Source organism: Mobula hypostoma, chromosome 8, assembly GCF_963921235.1.
Source record: "Mobula hypostoma chromosome 8, sMobHyp1.1, whole genome shotgun sequence".
NCBI classification, from domain to species: Eukaryota; Metazoa; Chordata; class Chondrichthyes; order Myliobatiformes; family Myliobatidae; genus Mobula; species Mobula hypostoma.
The window spans coordinates 125562901-125580716 of NC_086104.1; the positions used below are offsets into that span (position 1 = coordinate 125562901).

The 17816-nt window shown below is 42.9% G+C and overlaps 1 protein-coding gene across 4 annotated transcripts in view; it reads right to left on the bottom strand.

Annotated features, from left to right (window-relative positions):
• The window catches only part of LOC134350250 (uncharacterized), a 114755-nt gene that overhangs the window by 96162 nt on the left and 777 nt on the right, over positions 1 to 17816 (bottom strand). For 2 of the 4 annotated variants that reach the window (XR_010018856.1, XM_063055264.1), the window contains exon 2: positions 4174 to 4509. Coding sequence is in view for 3 of the 4 variants with exons in the window: in XM_063055264.1 (XP_062911334.1) it covers positions 4174 to 4509 (336 nt within the window). In the remaining variant the exon portion in view is untranslated. Of the gene's footprint in view, positions 1 to 4173; positions 4510 to 5105; positions 5175 to 17816 lie in introns of those variants that run through there. The other 2 variants (XM_063055266.1, XM_063055265.1) reach the window with 2 other exon arrangements.

Here is a 17816-nt window from a genome sequence, read left to right on the forward strand (position 1 = left end):
GAACGGGAGACCGGATGGTATGTTGCCTCTCAGGTTCCAGGGTCTCGGATCGCATCCACAGCTTTTTAAGAGAGAGAGGGAGAGCAGCCAGATGTCTTGGTGGATATTGGTACCAATGACATTGGAAGGAAAAGTAATGAGATCCTGAAGACAGAATTTAGAGAGCTAGGTAGAAAACTGAGATGCAGGACCTCCCGGGTAGTAAATTCTATATTGATACCTGTGCAATGTGCCAGTGAGGAGAGGCACAGGATGATCTGGCAGATAAGTGCGTGGCTGAAAAACTGGTGCATGGGGCAGGGCGTCGGTTTCTTTGATCATTGGTATCTCTTCTGGGGAAGGTTTGATCTGTACAGAGGTGACGGGTTGCATCTGTACCTGACGGGGACCAGTTGTCTCGCGGGTAGGTTTCTCAGAGCTGTTGTGGGGGAGGGGCGGCTTTTAAAATAAATTTGGTAGGTGTGTGGGATCCGGAATGAAGGGACTCTGGATAGGATGGATTGTAAAAAAGCAAAGATAGCGTGCAGTTAGACTGACAGGAAGAGCAGACAGGTGTTAGGACAAAATTGCAGCCAGCACAGTGAGAATTAGTATATTAGGGATGCAACATGCAAATACAGCACTCCAAGTGTTATATCTCAATTCACGGAGTATAAGAAATAAAGTGGATGACCTTGTTGCACTATTTCAGTTTTAGCCATCACTGAATCATGGCTGAAGGATGGTTGTAGTTGGGGCCTGAATGTCTTGTTGCACCTTGTATCAGAGGGATTGGGGAGCAGGTAAAGGGAGTGGTTGGTAAAGAATGACATAAAATCTGTGGGAAAATGTGACATAGGTTCAGAAGATGTTGAATCCTTGTGGGTTGAGTTTAGGAAATGCAAGGGTTAAAAGACCCTTAAGGGAGTTCTATATAGGCCTCACAACAGTAGCTGGAAATTGAAAAGGTGTGTAAGAAGGGCAATGTTCTGATGGTCATGGCAGAGTTTAAAATGCAGGTTGATTGGGAAAATCAGGGTGGTATTGAATCTCAAGGTAGTGAGTTTGTTGAATGCCTACGAGATGGCATTTATAGCAGTTTGCCATTGAACCTTCTCGGGGATCAGCTATACTGGATGGCATTATGCGATTAGGGCACTGAAGGCAAAAGAGTCCTTTGGAGTCGGTGATCACAATGTGATTGAGTTCAACTTGAAATTTGATAGGGAGAAAATAAAGTCTGACTTCGCAAAATTTCAGTGGAGTAAGGGAAATCACGGTGGTATGAAAAGAAGTTGGCCAAAGTAAATTGGAAGGAGCGGCTGGCAAGGATGACAGCAGAGCAGCAATATTGTGAGTTTCTGGGAAAATGATGAAGGTGCAGGACAGATGAAATCCAAAAACAAGGAAATACTCAAATGGTAAAATAGTACAGCCGTGGCTGACAAGGGAAGTCAAAGCTGATGTGAAAAAAAGAGAGACCATAAAACAAAGCAAAAATTGGTCGGAAGATAGAGGATTGGGAAGCTTTTAAACCTACAGAGAACAACTAAAAGATTCATTCGAAGGGAAAATATGAAATATGAAAGCAAGCTAGCAAACAAGATCAAAGAAGATATTAAAAGCCTTTTCAAGTATGTAAAGAATAAAAGGGAGATGAGTGCGGATATACAGTAGGACCGCTAGAAGACGACGCTAGAGAAATAATAACGGGGGAACAAGGAGGTTTCAGATGAACTAATTGAATATTTGGCATTAGTCTTCATTGTGGAAGACACTAGTACTATTACAAGGGAGTAGCTTCTCAAAGAGCTGAAAGATCAGAAGGTGCAGAAGTCCCAAGGGACAGATGAAGTGCACCCTCGGATTCTAAAAGAGGTAGCGCTGGAGATTATGGAAGCATTAGCTATGATCTTTCAAAAATCATTGGACTCTCGCAGGGAGCAAGAGGAATGGGAGGAGTGGAAAGTTGCAAATGTTGCCCCACCCTTCAAGAAAGGAGGAAGGCGGCAGAAAGGAAATTATAGACCAGCTAGCCTGAACTCAGTAGCTAGGAAGATGTTGGAATCATTTTTTTAAGGATGAGGTTATGGAGTACTTGGTGACCCCGGACAAAACAGGACAAAGTCAGCCTGGTTTCCTTAAGGGAAAATCATGGATGGTGAACCTGTTGGAATTCTTTGAGGAGATTACAAGTAGAATTGTTAGGAGATGCAGTGGATTTTGTACATTTGGACTTTCAGAATGCTTTTGACAAGGTGCCACACATGAGGCTGTTGCCTGTTGAAGAGCCCGTGTTATTACAGGACAGATACTTGTTGTCTGGTTCACTGTCAGTGAGTAGTAGTGTTCCGTAGGGGTCTGTGTTGGGACCGCTTCGTTTTATGCTGTATATCAAGGAATAGTTAGCTTTGTTGCCAAGTTTGCAAATGATACGATGATTGGTGGAGGGGCAGGTAGTCTTTAGGATACACGTAGGCTGCAGAAGGACTTAGAATTGGAGAATGGGTAAGAAAGTGCCAAATGAAATACAATGTTGAAAATGCATTGTCATGCACTTTGGTATTTGAAATAAATATGCAGAGTGTTTTCTGAACTTGGAGAAAATCCAAAAATCTGAGATACAAAGGGACTTGGGAGTTCTTGTGCAGAACGCCCTCAAAGTTAACTTGCAGGATGAGTCGGCAGTGAGGAAGTCAAATGCAATGTCAGCATTCATTTTAAGAGGTCTTGAATACAAGAGCAAGGATATGATGCTGAGGCTTTACAAAGTACTCGTGAGGCCTCACCTTGAGTATTGCATGGTGGGGGATTCGAGGACAAGTGGGTACTGCCTCAGGACAGTGCTGTGTCTAGTTAAAACAAAGATACGGAGAAATTGCTTTAGCCAGAGGGTGGTGAAGTTTTGGATTTTTTTAAACTACAGACAGCTGTGGAGGCCAGGTCGTTGTGTGTATTTAAGGCAGAGACTGAAATTTCTTGATTGGAAACGGCATCAATGGTTACGGGGAGAAGGCTGTGTCAGGAGGTTCAGGAGGAGGAAAATAATCAGCCGTGATTGAATGGCAGAGCAGACCCGATGGGTCAAATGGCTTAATTCTGCACCTATGCTTGATCGTCGTAAGGTCTAATGGGAATAGAAAGTGGATTAAAATTCGGACGGAGCGTAGGTGCTCGGCGGAGCGGTCTCCTAATCTACCGGGGACTCGCCGATATACAGGAAACCAAACCAGGACCACCCGGATAGATTTCTGAATTTGAACATGTGATATAAAGTTGTGTTGGACATACTTGGATTGACTTTTTTCCTGGAACGGCGGAGGCTGAAGGAAGACCTTATAAAGTTCCATAAGTTTAAGTCGGTAGATAGAGCAGTTCGCTAGCATCTTTTTTTACAGGCTGAAAATGCCTAATGCTACAGGGCAGGCATTAATGTGAGAGCGGGAATGTTCAAAGGAGGTGGGTGGGATATTTTTGTACTTTGCGGAGAAGTCGGTGCCTGGAATATGCTTGCCAGAGGTCGAGATAGATTCAATAAATAGAGATGTTTAAGAAGCTCTTACATAGTCGCATTTCCCACAGGGTAAGGGGGATATGATCATTGTCTGCACGGAAGGGGCTAGTTTAGGTAGGCGCGTATGTTCTGTGTTCTATATATGATTTTGTTTATTTATACTTGTAGTAGCAATTCACCTTCTTTATAATCTATCGAACCGTGCTCATTGCTGACTTTAGAGATCTCAGTGACCTCCTGACTGCTCCCCAGTGCCGTACACTGATAGTGTATAAGATCTATTCTTAGTCGCTCTTCTATAGTTCAGTTCCTAGTACATAAGATGCAATTCAATCTACCATTATTCTGCGCCTCTTATCATCTCGTATCACCATGTGATATAAAAGTATTCTTGTTTTTACAGCACAACGGAAAATTAACCATTATCGCGCTATCCATTTAATTCCAATTTATCGTCCGCCTGTTTCTGCTTGATAAGCATCGGGGACCATCCAAAAAATATGTTGATCTTTCCAGGTCTGATTTTAGAATCACAGAGATGTAGAGAGCGGAATGAGACCGATCGAATCACAGAGCCATGCCGATGAACGTGTCCATACTATATCTCTCCTTTTTCCTAAAAATTGCAGGTCAGTGCTCTGTATATCAAAAACAAATTTGTAATACAGTTAACCACTCACCTTTGAAACTTATAAGTCTGATTTCTGTTTCGTGGACTTTCGAAGAATTGACTTTGCAGTAGTAAATTCCAGCATCTGTATTTTTTGCTACTAGCTGAAGTGAGTAATTACCTTTTCTGAATCCATCAGGATCAGCCAATTTAATGTTTGGGAACTGGGTGGAATTACATTGCTCATTGCCTTCATGCATTTTGCATATTTCTTTTTTTTCATCTCCTGAGGCAGGTTTAAATTTCCACACCGCTTCTTTGGCATTGGGTATGGAACAGGTCAGAACCGTCAGCGTCGACCCATTCGTGAATACCACTTGTTTGCGATCGCTATAGCTTATTATACCTGGAGAATACACAAGGGATTATATTAAACAAGACTGGTAGCAAAAGGATTAAATAAATACAAATTAATAAACCTTCTGACTCCCTCGGCAACTTGACTATACTTTTTCCCACCCTGTCTCCTGCAAAAATGCTATTCCCTTTGCTCAATTATTTTCATACGTGCCGCATCCGTTTCCAGGATGAACTTATCTTTCTTCATAGAGATGGTCTCCTTCAACGAACGGTGTTTCCCTTTCTCCACCTTTGATCCTTTGATGCTGTCCTCGCCCACATCTCTTCCATACCCCGGCCAACTGCGTTCACCCGATCGTCCCGCCACGTTTAACAGGGATAGAGTCCCTCTTGCCTTCACCACTCCATGGGCCTCCGCATCTAACACATTATAGACCGTAACTTCAACGGCAGGGTGCCATCAAACACATCTTCACCTAACCCCCCCCCCCCCACTTCTCCCCCCTCACTATCAGCTTTCCATAGGGATCCCTCCCTCTGTAATTGCTTTGTGCATTCGCCACGACGCACTAATTTCCCTCCTGGCACATATCCCTGCAATTAGCAAAAATACTACACCTGCAAATTCATCTCCACCCTTACCTGCATTCAGGGCCTCAAACAATCATTTCAGATAGGTCAGCAATTCACTTGCGAATTTGTTGGAGTCGTCTGTCTGGTCTTCGCGATGTAGCCTCTTCTACATAGGTAAGACCCAACGTAAATTGGTGGACAGCTTTGTCCAGCACCTCTACTCCTTATGCCAAGACAGCAATTTACGGTGACCAAACATTTTAATTCCTGTCCCTATTCCAGTTCCGATATCTTATCACTACATTCGGACATGGCCCGTGCCCAGAGAAAGAGAGTGACACTGAGGCGGGCCAATAATTCGCAGATTTTAGTGTGAACAGATTTAAAGGGAGCGGAAAACGATAAACGCATGGCCAATCAGAGCCGTTAACCATTAGTCTCAAATGGAAAATGAAGCCAACACTGCGGCTGAAATGAATAGCTAAATATAAAACGAATATTGCTGGTCTTCAGAGTCAGTTGACTCGACAGTACAATTTTACAGGTAAGTCCAAATGCAGGCAGGCAGCGAAACTTCGCTGTGCTTTGCGCAAGTCTCGACAAGCGTTACGACGAAAAGAATGGAGTAAAATACCATGGGAATGAAATAGTACTTAGCTGACACGTGCATATTCACAAGCGCAACTGCGTACGTGCTGCCCTGCCGAATCCGAGGTTTGGACTGGGACCCCTCCCTAGGCGCAGCCCCTGAACACCACAGACCTGTGTCCGCTGGAAGACCCGGATCAGCGAATTCTTCAAGATGTCCTCTTCCGGGATACAGGAACGTTCTCTGCACTATAGCCTTCGCAGTTCATCTACCGAGCGGGGAGGAGGGGGAGATGGGGTGACCAGGACCAGGGGAGAGGTAGAACCAGCTTGATCTGGGGAAAATTGAATGCCGGGTGGATCTTCAGTGATGATGGTAGACGCAATCTATGAGACACCTTGTTGTACGCCTTTTCCATTACAAAGAATTTCAGGGGAAGATCCCTTGATGACAACCAGACCACCTCTCCTGGCTTGAATGGCCTGACCTTTCGGCTGAGCCGATCAGCCAACCGGACATGCTGTTTCCGGGCGCGCAGCAGAGCAGCCCTGGTTCGTCTCCAGGTGCGCTTCTAGCGCTGGATCAGCTGTTCATCAGCAGGAACTTGTACCTCAATCTCCTGATCAGAGAAGAGCGGGGGCAGGAATCCGGCCTGGCATTCAAAGGGAGACATGCCCGTGAGGACAACTGGAAGTTATTGTGGGTGATCTCTGCCCAAACTAATAGGGAGTTCCAGGACGTGCTGTTGGAAGAGGCAAGGCAATGCAGGGCTTTCTCCGACTCCTGGTTCACTCTTTCAGTCTGGTCATTGAACTGTGGTGGAAACCGGACGAGAGGCTGGCAGTGGCTCCTACAAGAGAGCAGAAAGCCTTCCAAAATCGGGAAGTAGACTTTGGTACACGATCAGACAGTATGTCTCCTGGAAAGCCATGGAACCTGAGTAGATGTTGAACCATGAGGGTGGCAGTCTCACGAGCCGATTGGAGCTTGAGGACGGCAATGAAGTGGACAGTCTTAGAAAATCGATCCTCAGCGACCAAAAACGTGGTGTTTCCATTGGACGGTCTGTGATGAAGGCTACAGAGAGGTAGGACCCAGACAATGGACTGTGCAGACCAGCAGGACGTTGGCGTGATGTCTTGTTCCGAGCGCAGTTGGGACAGGCAGACAAAAATCGTAGATATCTTGGGGCATAAGTGGCCACGAGAATTGTCTGTTTGTAAACTCCTGGGTCTGTTGAAGTCCTGCATGTCCAGCCAGACGAGAGGAGTGACCCCATTCCACACTTTGGAATGCACCGCAGCAGGGACAAACAGCCAGTTGGGATGTCCCCCATCCGAGCCTGTGTCCGATTGTTGGGCGGCCCTACTTTCTACTCTGTTCCCCATATCACCAGAGTAGCAATACATGAGCGAGGAAGAATGGGCTTTGGATCAGCATTGTCCTCAGATGCGTCGAGCTGCCGGGAGGAAGCTTCGGCTTTGGTATTCTTGCTGCCGGAACAATAACCGAGGATGAAATTAAATCATGCGAAGAAGAGATCTCGGCCGAATTGACGGGAGCTAGGAGAGATTATAGGAGAGATTCTTGTGATCTGTTCAGACCAAGAAACAATGCTCTGCCCCCTCCGGCAGACGTCGTCATTCCTCCAAAGCCTCCTTGACAGCCAGAAGTTGCTGCTTTCCAAAACTGTTCCTCCTCTCGGCCAGAGTCAAGCAACAGAAAAGAAGGGCTCTGGGATGCAGCCGACTATACGCGGACGAACGCTGAGAGAGGACAGCTCCAATGCCGACACCGGATACATCCACCTCGACTATGGATGGTCATGATAGGTCGCTGTGTTACAGTATTGGGTCAGTGGTGAAACGTCGCTTTTACTCCGAAAAGGCTTGGTCGGCATCATCTGTCCGATAGAATCCTGCCGAGGTCCTCAAGGTGAGTGCATTTATGGGATCCGCGATACAGCCGAAATTCCAGATGGAACGGCGATAAAAGTTCGCAAACCCCAAGAAAACACCAATAAAAGTTCGCAAATTCCATACTTGTTCAGTCTCCTCGCTTTCTATTGGGTCCTTCTTCATGTGATCGAGACTTGCTGTCACTACGTTATGATATGGTCCAAGTACCGACAGAGAGAGGCGCACCGAAGCGGGTCAATAGTTCACAGACCTTGATGCGAGTAGAGTCAGAGAGAAAGGAAAACAATAAACGATAGGCCAAACATGGTCGTTAACTAAAACTCTGAAATGGAAAACAAAGCCGACACTGCGGTTGAAAGAAATAATATAAAACGAATGTCGCTAGTCTTCAGAGTCAGTGGATTCGAAAGTCCAATTTTTCAGGCATGGCCGAATGCAAGCAGACAGCGAAATGTTGTTGTGCTTTGCTCACGTCTTGACAAGCACTACAACGAAAAGAATGCAGTTAAATACCATAACAATGAAATAATAATTATCTGATACGTGCATATTCAGCAGCGCAAATGCCGTATCTGCCACGCCGCCGAATCCATGGTTGTGACACATCTCAGTCCAAGGATTCATCTTTTGCTACGATGAGGCCACTTTTTGGGTGGAAGGTCAACACCGAATACTCCATCTCGGTAGCTTCCAAACTGATGGCGTGAATAATTTCCCCTTTCAATAATTATATCCCTTCCCCTTCCATCTTTTTTTTGATACCCAGCCTAGACTTAAATCTCCTCTTCTCATCTACTTATCACTTTCCTCTAGAGTCACTGTTTCTTCTCTTTCTCACATAGTCTACCTTCCTCTCCTATCTGATTATTTCTTCTCCAGCCATATGACCAAAAGATACAGGAGCAGCATCAGTTTGCTCTGCCACTTCATCACGGCTAATCCAACTTTCCTCTCATCCCCAATCTACTGCTTTTTCCCCGTATGCCTTCATGCACCGACCAATCAAGAATCTAACAACCTCTACCCTAAATATACATAAGGACTTGGCCTCCACAACTGCCTGTAGCAAAGAACTCCACACATTCACCACTCTTTGACTAAAGCAATTACTCCTTATTTCCGTTCTGAAAGAACGCCCTCCGCCCCACCATTCTGAGGCTGTGCCCTCTGTCATCACTGTCCCATCAAAGGAAACATCCTCTCCACATCCACTCTACCAAAGCCTTTCTCCATTCGTTAGATTTCGATAAGGTCACCCCTGAATGCTAGCGAAAACAGGCCCAGATCCATCAAACGCTCTTCATATGACAAACCATGCTGGAAAATATTTCATGACCTCCTTGGAACACTCTCCAATTTCAGCACGTTATTCCTAAGATAAAGGACCCAAATCTGCTCACAGAACCCCAAGTACAACATCACCAGTGCTTTATAATGTCTCAACATTGCATCCTTGCTTTTATATTCTCGTCCTCTTGAAATGAATGCTTAGACCGCCCCTTCAGAGGAAACATCTTCTCCACATGCACTCTGTCAAAGCATTTCTCCATTCGATAGGTTTCAATGAGGTCACCCGTCATTGTTCTGAATTCTAGCGAAATCAGGCCCAAAGCCATCGAACGCACTTCATGAGACAAACCTCTCAATGCTGGAAACATTTTCGTGAACCTCCTTTGAATACTTACCAGTGAGACGTAACCAGTGCTTTATAATCTCTCAACAATAAATCCTTGCTTTTATATACAGGTCTTCTTAAAATGAATGCTAACATCACATTTGCCTTCCTCGCCATAGACTGAACTTGCAAATACCCTTTAGGGAGTCCGGCACAAGGACTCCCAAGTCCCTTTGCTCGTCCGTTTTTGCATTTTCTCTTCAATTAGAAAATCGTCAACGCTTTCATTTCCTCTGACAAAGTGCATACTCACACACTTTCGACACTGTTTTACAGCTGCCATTTCTCTGTCCATTCTCCTAATCTGTCTAAGTCCTTCTGTAACCCTCCTACGTCCTCAAAGCTACCGACACCTCCACCTATCTTCATATCGTCTGAAAACTTTGCAACATAGTCAGCAAGTCCATCGTTCAAATCACTGACATATAACGTAAAAAGAATCGGCTCCAGAGCAGATACATATGGCGCATCACTAGGCAACGACACCACTCGTCAACCAAATATGGTCCCCGTTATTCCCAGTTTTTGCCACCTGCAAATCAGCCACTGCTTTGTTTATGCTAGAATTTTTATCCGGTAATACCAAGGGTTTGTAGCTTGTTAAGCAGCCTCATGTGTGGCCTGCTGAAAATCGAAGTACACAACATCAAGTGATTCTCCTTTCTCTATTGTGCGTGTTATTTCTTCAAAGGATTACAACAGATTCGTCAGGCAAGATTTTCCCTTGTGGAAAGCATGCTGAATACAGCCTATTTTATCAAATGCTTCGAAGTGCTCGGAGATAAAATGACTCTAATATCTTCCCAGCTACCGAGGTGAGACTAAATGACTTATAGTTTCTTGTCTTCTGCCTTTCTCCCTTCTTGAAGAGTGGAGTGACATTTGCAATTTTCCAGTCATCCGAAAGCATTCCAGAACCTAGTGATTCTTTTTTTTAATATAATTTTTATTAAGTTTTCAAAATGAATACATGAAAAGATAATGTCTACCCTCCCCCCTCCCCTGAACCGTCCCCCCGCCCCCATATATACTCCTACCTAAAAAAGAAAAGAAAGAAAAAAAAAGAAAGAACCGCCTGGATATTGGAAGGTTTCCACATGTTCCATGGGATTCAAAATAAATTTAGCATACTTATTCGTTACTTTCCCCAAGGGACCAAGATCTTTATCGGAGCAACTAAATATGCCATCCTATCTTTTGTAAATAAGGGCGCCAAATATTCAAAAATGTTTCATATTTATCTCTTAAATTATAAGTAATTTTTTCGAGTGGAATAGAACTAGCCATTTCATTGTTCAACGATTCATACTTAAATACGAATCAGATTTCCAAGTAACTGCTATAGCCTTCTTAGCTACTGCCAGTGCAATTTTTATAAATTCTTTCTGATATTTATTCAATTTAAGTTTCGGCTTTATCCCTTCAATATCACCTAGTAGAAATAATACAGGGTTATATGGAAGTTGAGTTCCAGTAATTTGTTCCAATAAGACTCTTAAATTTATCCAAAAGGGTTGAATTTTAAAACAAGACCAAGTAGAATGTAAGGAAGTACCAATTTCTTGATTACACCGAAACCATTTATCGGAAAGATTTGAATTTAATCTATTTATTTTTTGTGGTGTGATATATAATTGGTGTAAAAAATTATATTGTACTAATCTAAGTCGAACATTTATTGTATTTGTCATACTGTCAAGACAGTCTTGATAATTTGTTTCACCAATATTAATATTCAGATCCGTTTCCCATTTTTGTTTTGACTTATGAATCCCTTGTTTAATTGTCTGTTTTTGAATCAAATTATACATACAAGAAATAATTTTTTTAATTTTCCCTTTTTGAATTAAAATTTCAATTTCATTAGGTTTTGGCAAAAATATTGTTTGACCCAGCTGCCTTTTAAGTAAGCCCTTAATTGAAGGTAACAAAAGAAAGTGTTATTTGATATTTTATATTTATCCTTTAGTTATTCAAATGACATCAATATACCTCGTTCATAACAGTCTCCTATAAATCTAATCCCTTTTTGGTACCAATTATATAAAAGTTGATTGTCCATTGTAAAAGGAATAAGTCTATTTTGGAACAAAGGTCTCCCTGCTAATAAAGATTTCTGTACTTCATTATCAACAGTTATCTTATTCCATAGATCAATCAAATGTATTAATATAGGAGATTTTTTTCTTTTCCCGTATCCATTTAGATTCCCATTTATATATAAAATCTTCAGGTCTATTTTCTCCTATCTTGTCTAATTCTATTTTAAACCATGCTTGAAAGATAATTTCCCAATGCCTCCACAACTTCTTCAGACACTTCGTTCAGAACACAGTAGTGTACACCATTCGATCTTTACCACCTTTGTGGTTTTTAAGTTGCCTTCAGTTGTTTTTTAAAAGCTTCCCAATCCTCCAACGTCCCACTAAGTTTACTCTATTTATGCCCTCTCTTTGGCATTTATGTTGGCATTGACTTTTCTTGTTAGCCACTGTTGTGGCATTTTACCTTTATAATACTTCCTCTTTAGGATGCATATATCCTGTGCCTTCCGAATTACTTCCAAAAATTCCAGCCATTTCTGCTCTGCCGTTATCCCATGGCATGGCACGGGTAGAAATCCTGAGATCATAACCCTGGTATTCCCGCCCTTTAACTTAACACCTAACTCTCTGAACACCCTATGCAGAACGTCACTTGTCATACCCATGTCATTGGTACGTATATGGACTACGACTTCTGCCTGTTCATCATCCTCTGTTAAATCAACCATGGCCCCCAACAGTATCCAAATTAATATACCTGATGTTGATTGGATTGGCCACATGGGCACTCTGCACAGGCTCCTTAACCCCTTTCCCCTTCATGACTGTCACCCAGTCTTCTGTGCCCTGCACTTTGCGTATAACTACCTCCCTATATTTTCTGTATATCATCCCCTCAGCCTCCTGAATGGTCCGGAGTTCATCCAGTTCCAGCTCCAGCTCTTTAACGCGGATTGTTCGAACCTGTAGCTGGATGTAATTCTCACAGTTGTAGTCGTCAGTGACACTGGAGGTCCCTTTGCCTTCCACATCCCACAAGAGGAGCAGTCCACTATCCAGCCTGAATCTCTACAGTCCTATTTGAACAGACATAAAGAAGGGAAGGGAAAAAAATAACCTTGAGTTTAACATTTTTTGATTTCTCTGACTGAAGCTTCGAGGAGCGAAAGCTTCAAGATCAGCACACTGACTCGTTACACTTAGACGATGGCCGCTGCGCTAGCTTCGAATTCCTTTCATTTGCTCTTCTCAATCAAACCCAAACGCCGATTGGTTGCTGGTCAAAGCCCTTTTTCGCTTTGCGACACGCTGAATTCCCCTACTCTGAAAACTTCCGATGTCCGGGTTGGACGTTGGTCAAAGCTCTTTTTTCGCTGTGGTGACCCGCTGCTGGCTTTTCTGCTCGGATGGAGGACCTGAGAAAATCTCCTCCTTCCGATGTCCAAATTGGTCTCTTACAAAGCTCTTTTTCCCTTTACCTTTTCTTTCCCAATTTACCTTTCCCACTCACCGGACTGCAACTATCACCTTGTAGCTAGTCTTCTTTCCCCTTCACCCGCTCCTACACCTTTTTTATTCTGGCATCTTAATCCTTCTTTTCCGGTCCTGAAGAAAAGCCTGGCCTGAAACTTCGACTGTTTATTCATTTTCATGGATGCTGCCTGACCTGTTGAGTTCCTCCGGCGCTTTGTACCTGGTGCTCAAGAATTCCGGACGTATCCTGCATTTATCTGGCAGTGTTTTACAAACTCGGTCTCCATTCTCATCCTGTAGCCATGTGCTTTCTTCTCCAGCGAATTCTGTAACTCCGAATTTATCAACATTACTAGATTCCTCCAGTGCCTAATCTTTGAACACCGAACTAACAGAAATTGAAGCACAATTCCTCACAAACAAATTACCTGAGCCCAAAGCTGAAGAAGTTATCTGATCCACAGCCTGGCAAGATCGCAGGTCCCTGGTAGTTAACCATAAGGCCATGTGATATAGAAGCAAAATTGGTCTATTTGTCCTTTCGAATCTGTTCCGTCATTCGATCATGGCTGATACATTACTCCTTTCAGTCCCATTTTCGTATCTGCTCCGGTAACCTTTAACACCCTTACTAATGAAGATCCTTATCAAACGCCACTTTAAATAATGACAATAACTTTGCCTCTACAGCCGTATGTGACAATCAATTGTACAGATTCACTATCCTGCGGCTAAGCACATTCCTCTTCACTTCTCTACTAAAAGTACGTCCCTCTATTCCGAGGCTGTGCCCCGTGGTACTACACTCTCACGTTATTGGAAATATCCTCTCCACATCTACTCGATCTAGGCTATTTAATATTCAGTAGGTTTCAAAGAGATTCCCTCTCAACCTTTTTAGTTCCAGCATATACAGGCACCAAGCTATCAAAAGCTCCTCATATGTTAACCATTTCATTCCCGGGATTCTTCTTGAGAACCTCCTCTGCATCCTTTCCATTGCCAGCACAGAGATTGTCAGATATAGAGGCTCAAAATGTTCACAATTCCTTAAACGTGGTCAGAGCAATGATTTATAAACCTTCAGTATTACATTAATGATTTCTATTGCCTTACTCTCGAAATGAATGCTATGACTGTTCAGCTGTCCTTTCTGGTCGCTACTTTTGTCATTGGTGCACATGTATGTTTCAGTACCGCCATTTCAGGTCAGAGCAGAGGAGCTCTGAGTTAGAAAAGCTGGCAATACAGCTGTGTTTGGATATCAATTATTTTCTTGGTACACGGCAGTACTGCATGAGTTCCACATAGAGAACCATAAGCAAACGCCTCTTTATCCGTTCTGCAGTGCACAACAGCTGGGCTCAAACAAGCTACTCCAATGTACTCAACAATTGCTTTGTACATTTAATCAAGGTGTAGAATGTGGTGGGATGGCGGTTGATCCAAAACAATAGCGACATCGACGGAGATTAATATGAATGCTACTCCTTGCATTTATATATAGGTGAAAGTTTATGATGCTGAACTATCATAACTCATCTGTTATTTTTCAACCCGACTCTTGAATTATAGTGTTTCTCAGAGCGAACATGGAAATATCCTGTTCTATGTGTTGTGTGAGAAAAGCTAAACGTGGTTCTGTGGATAAAAAGTTGTAAACAAAAAATTAAGTAATTGGTACTGTTACTGTACGTGCTTCTCGATGCATCAAAGTGCTTCAATTATGGCTTTACCTTTTATTAAAATAATCTTATTTTTCTACAGTGTAGATTTGGCAAATGCAATAACGAGAAGATTGTATGAAGGCAATCCACTATCAGCACTAAGTGTCTGCGCTGATTTTATTCGTTTACAATCAAAAGAAAAACGTGATGCGGATGAATTCTTCTGTCAATATATATTAGGAACTAATACAATTTTATAGTGTATTAGTATAGTTACTGAGGGAAATACATGTTAGTAGGGAAGTGGTGTTCGGTAATTTCAAGGGATTAAAGGCAGATAAATCCCCAGGGCCAGATGGTCTGCATCCCAGAGTGCTTAAGGAAGTAGCCCAAGAAATAGTGGATGCATTAGTGATAATTTTTCAAAATTATATAGATTCTGGACTAGTTCCTGAGGATTGGAGGGTGGCTAATGTAACCCCGCTTTTTAAAAAAGGAGGGAGAAAGAAAGCGGGGAATTATAGACCGGTTAACCTAACATCGGTGGTAGGGAAAATGCTAGAGTCAGTTATTAAAGATGTGATAACAGCGCATTTGGAAAGCGGTGAAATCATCGGACAAAGTCAGCATGGATTTGTGAAAGGAAAATCATCTGTGACGAATCTCATAGAAATTTTGAGGATGTAACTAGTAGAGTGGATAGGGGAGAACCAGTGGATGTGGAATATTTGGATTTTCAAAAGGCTTTTGACAAAGTCCCACACAGAAGATTAGTGTGCAAACTTAAAGCACACGGTATTGGGGGCATGGTATTGATGTGGATAGAGAATTGGTTGGCAGACAGGAAGCAAAGAGTGGGAATAAACGGGACTTTTTCAGAATGGCAGGCAGTGACAAGTGGGGTACCGCAAGGCTGAGTGCTGGGACCCCAGTTGTTTACAATATATATTAATGACTTGGATGAGGGAATTAAATGTAGCATGTCCAAGTTTGTGGATGACACGAAGCTGGGCGGCAGTGTTATCTGTGAGGAGGATGCTAAGAGGATGCAGGGTGACTTGGATAGGTTAGGTGAGTGGGCAAATTCATGGCAGATGCAATTTAATGTGGATAAATGTGAGGTTATCCACTTTGGTGGCAAAAACAGGAAAACAGATTATTATCTGAATGGTGGCCGATTAGGAAAAGGGGAGGTGCAACGAGACCTGGGTGTCATTATACACTAGTCATTGAAAGTGGGCATGCAGGTACATCAGGCGGTGAAAAAGGCGAATGGAATGCTGGCATTCATAGCAAGAGGATTCAAGTACAGGAGCAGGGAGGTACTACTGCAGTTGTACAAGGTCTTGGTGAGACCACACCTGGAGTACTGTGTGCAGTTTTGGTCCCCTAATCTGAGGAAAGACATCTTTGCCATAGAGGGAGTACAAAGAAGGTTCACCAGATTGATTCCTGGGATGGCAGGACTTTCATATGAAGAAAGACTGGATGAATTGGGCTTGTACTCGTTGGAATTTAGAAGATTGAGGGGGGATCTTATTGAAACGTATAAAATCCTAAAGGGATTGGACAGGCTAGACGCAGGAAGATTGTTCCCGATGTTGGGGAAGTCCAGAACGAGAGGTCAGAGTTTGAGGATAAAGGGGAAGCCTTTTAGGACCGAGATTAGGAAAAACTTCTTCACACAGAGAGTGGCGAATCTGTGGAATTCTCTGCCACAGCAAACAGTTGAGGCCAGTTCATTGGCTATATTTAAGAGGGAATTAGATATGGCCCTTGTGGCTAAAGGGATCAGCGGGTATGGAGAGAAGGCAGGTACACGGCACCACAGCCATGATCGTACTGAATGGCGGTGTAGGCTCGAAGGGCGAATGGCCTACTCTTGCACCTATTTTCTACGTTTTTATGTTTCTATAATATTATTGCTAGTGTTCTAATTTTTACAGTATTTAATTTAAATACACAATTTGTTACTCAGTTTGTCTCATACAGTTTTAACCGTTTCCATGAAACGTCGGCTAAATTATGCAGCCGCTTAATTGGACCAAAATGTACTGGTCCTCATGTGTCCCGGGAATTGGAATCCACTGTATATTCAGTTAAATGTCATGGCGGACTTCGGATATGTTACACACATTTCGCATGGTCTAAGTGAAAATACTCTTCATCTGAATGTTGACTATAGAGTGGCTGCTGTATTTGTTTTCGACTGACACTCCACCCCTCCCCCAATATATAAAAGTACACACGGCACCACAGCATTAGCTCTGGCAGTAAAACACGGAATATACTTCGGTCATGACAGAATTTGAAAGGGAGGTTCCCTGTTTTTCTCCTAACTTCCATGTTGACCTAATGAATTTTATCAGGCTTCCCTGTCTTATAAGGAAACATTCTGACGAAAATATATATTTCCCTTATTTCTATCGCCACCTCACTTATTGTTTTGACATTTTTGTTACTCTTAATACTTCCCGAGCGTTCTACCACAGTTCAGACTTTCATTTCCTTATCTTCCCCTCTATGTTTGACATATCCCTAGATATCCAGTTGCCGCTCGTCATACCTCGGCAGCCACAGTTCGATAATGGAAATAGTACTGTTATCTTTTTCTGTATTCTTGAATTATCTCTATCCAGATCTTCTTTAATTAATTTAAGCACTATTCTAAATCTCTGGTTGTGTGCTTCGTTAGAAAATAGTCAGTGTGGTTTTAACAGTGAAAATCTCATCAGAATTCTTTTCACTCCTTTATCTGTTTGTGCTTCTCTTTTCTGAAACGGCTTCAATTCTGTGATCAGTTAAGCTTCTGCTGCGGTCTGAGGTTCAGTGTACTTTCAGGACTCAGAGTGTTGTGCTGTCTGTGTAGACACAACTGAGCAACTGCTCGCATATTGGTCAGTCGTCACTTTCCCAGCAGGCTTTTAGACATCAAGAAATCTCATTATTCTTAACATCCACAGAGAGCGGGGGGTTGGGGGGGCGGACAACAATACCTACACAAAAATCGACTCTATTTTCCCTGCTGATATGTTCGAATAAAAACTTCTATTCTTCCCTGCTGGATGCTTCCATTTCGAATGAGCATAGTACAAACAGGAGAGCCACTGGGTCAAAATAATGCAATCACATTCTGCCACACCTGATGCCAGAGAATATATTCTGCCTTTCATATTCTTTCTCCAAAGGCATCGAAGTACATTTTTATTCTGCTCTGCAGCAACCAAAGGGTTACAGATCTATTTACAACATTGACAGGCGCGGGGGGGGGGGGGGAGGGAAGAAAGTGAAGAGAGAGAGAGGGGAGAGAGACTTAGAGACTTAGAGACTTAGAGTGAGAGATTGAGAGATTGAGATTCCGTACGGAAGTGCAACAAAATGTTACTAAAACCTCTTTACCGCCGATGGAGCA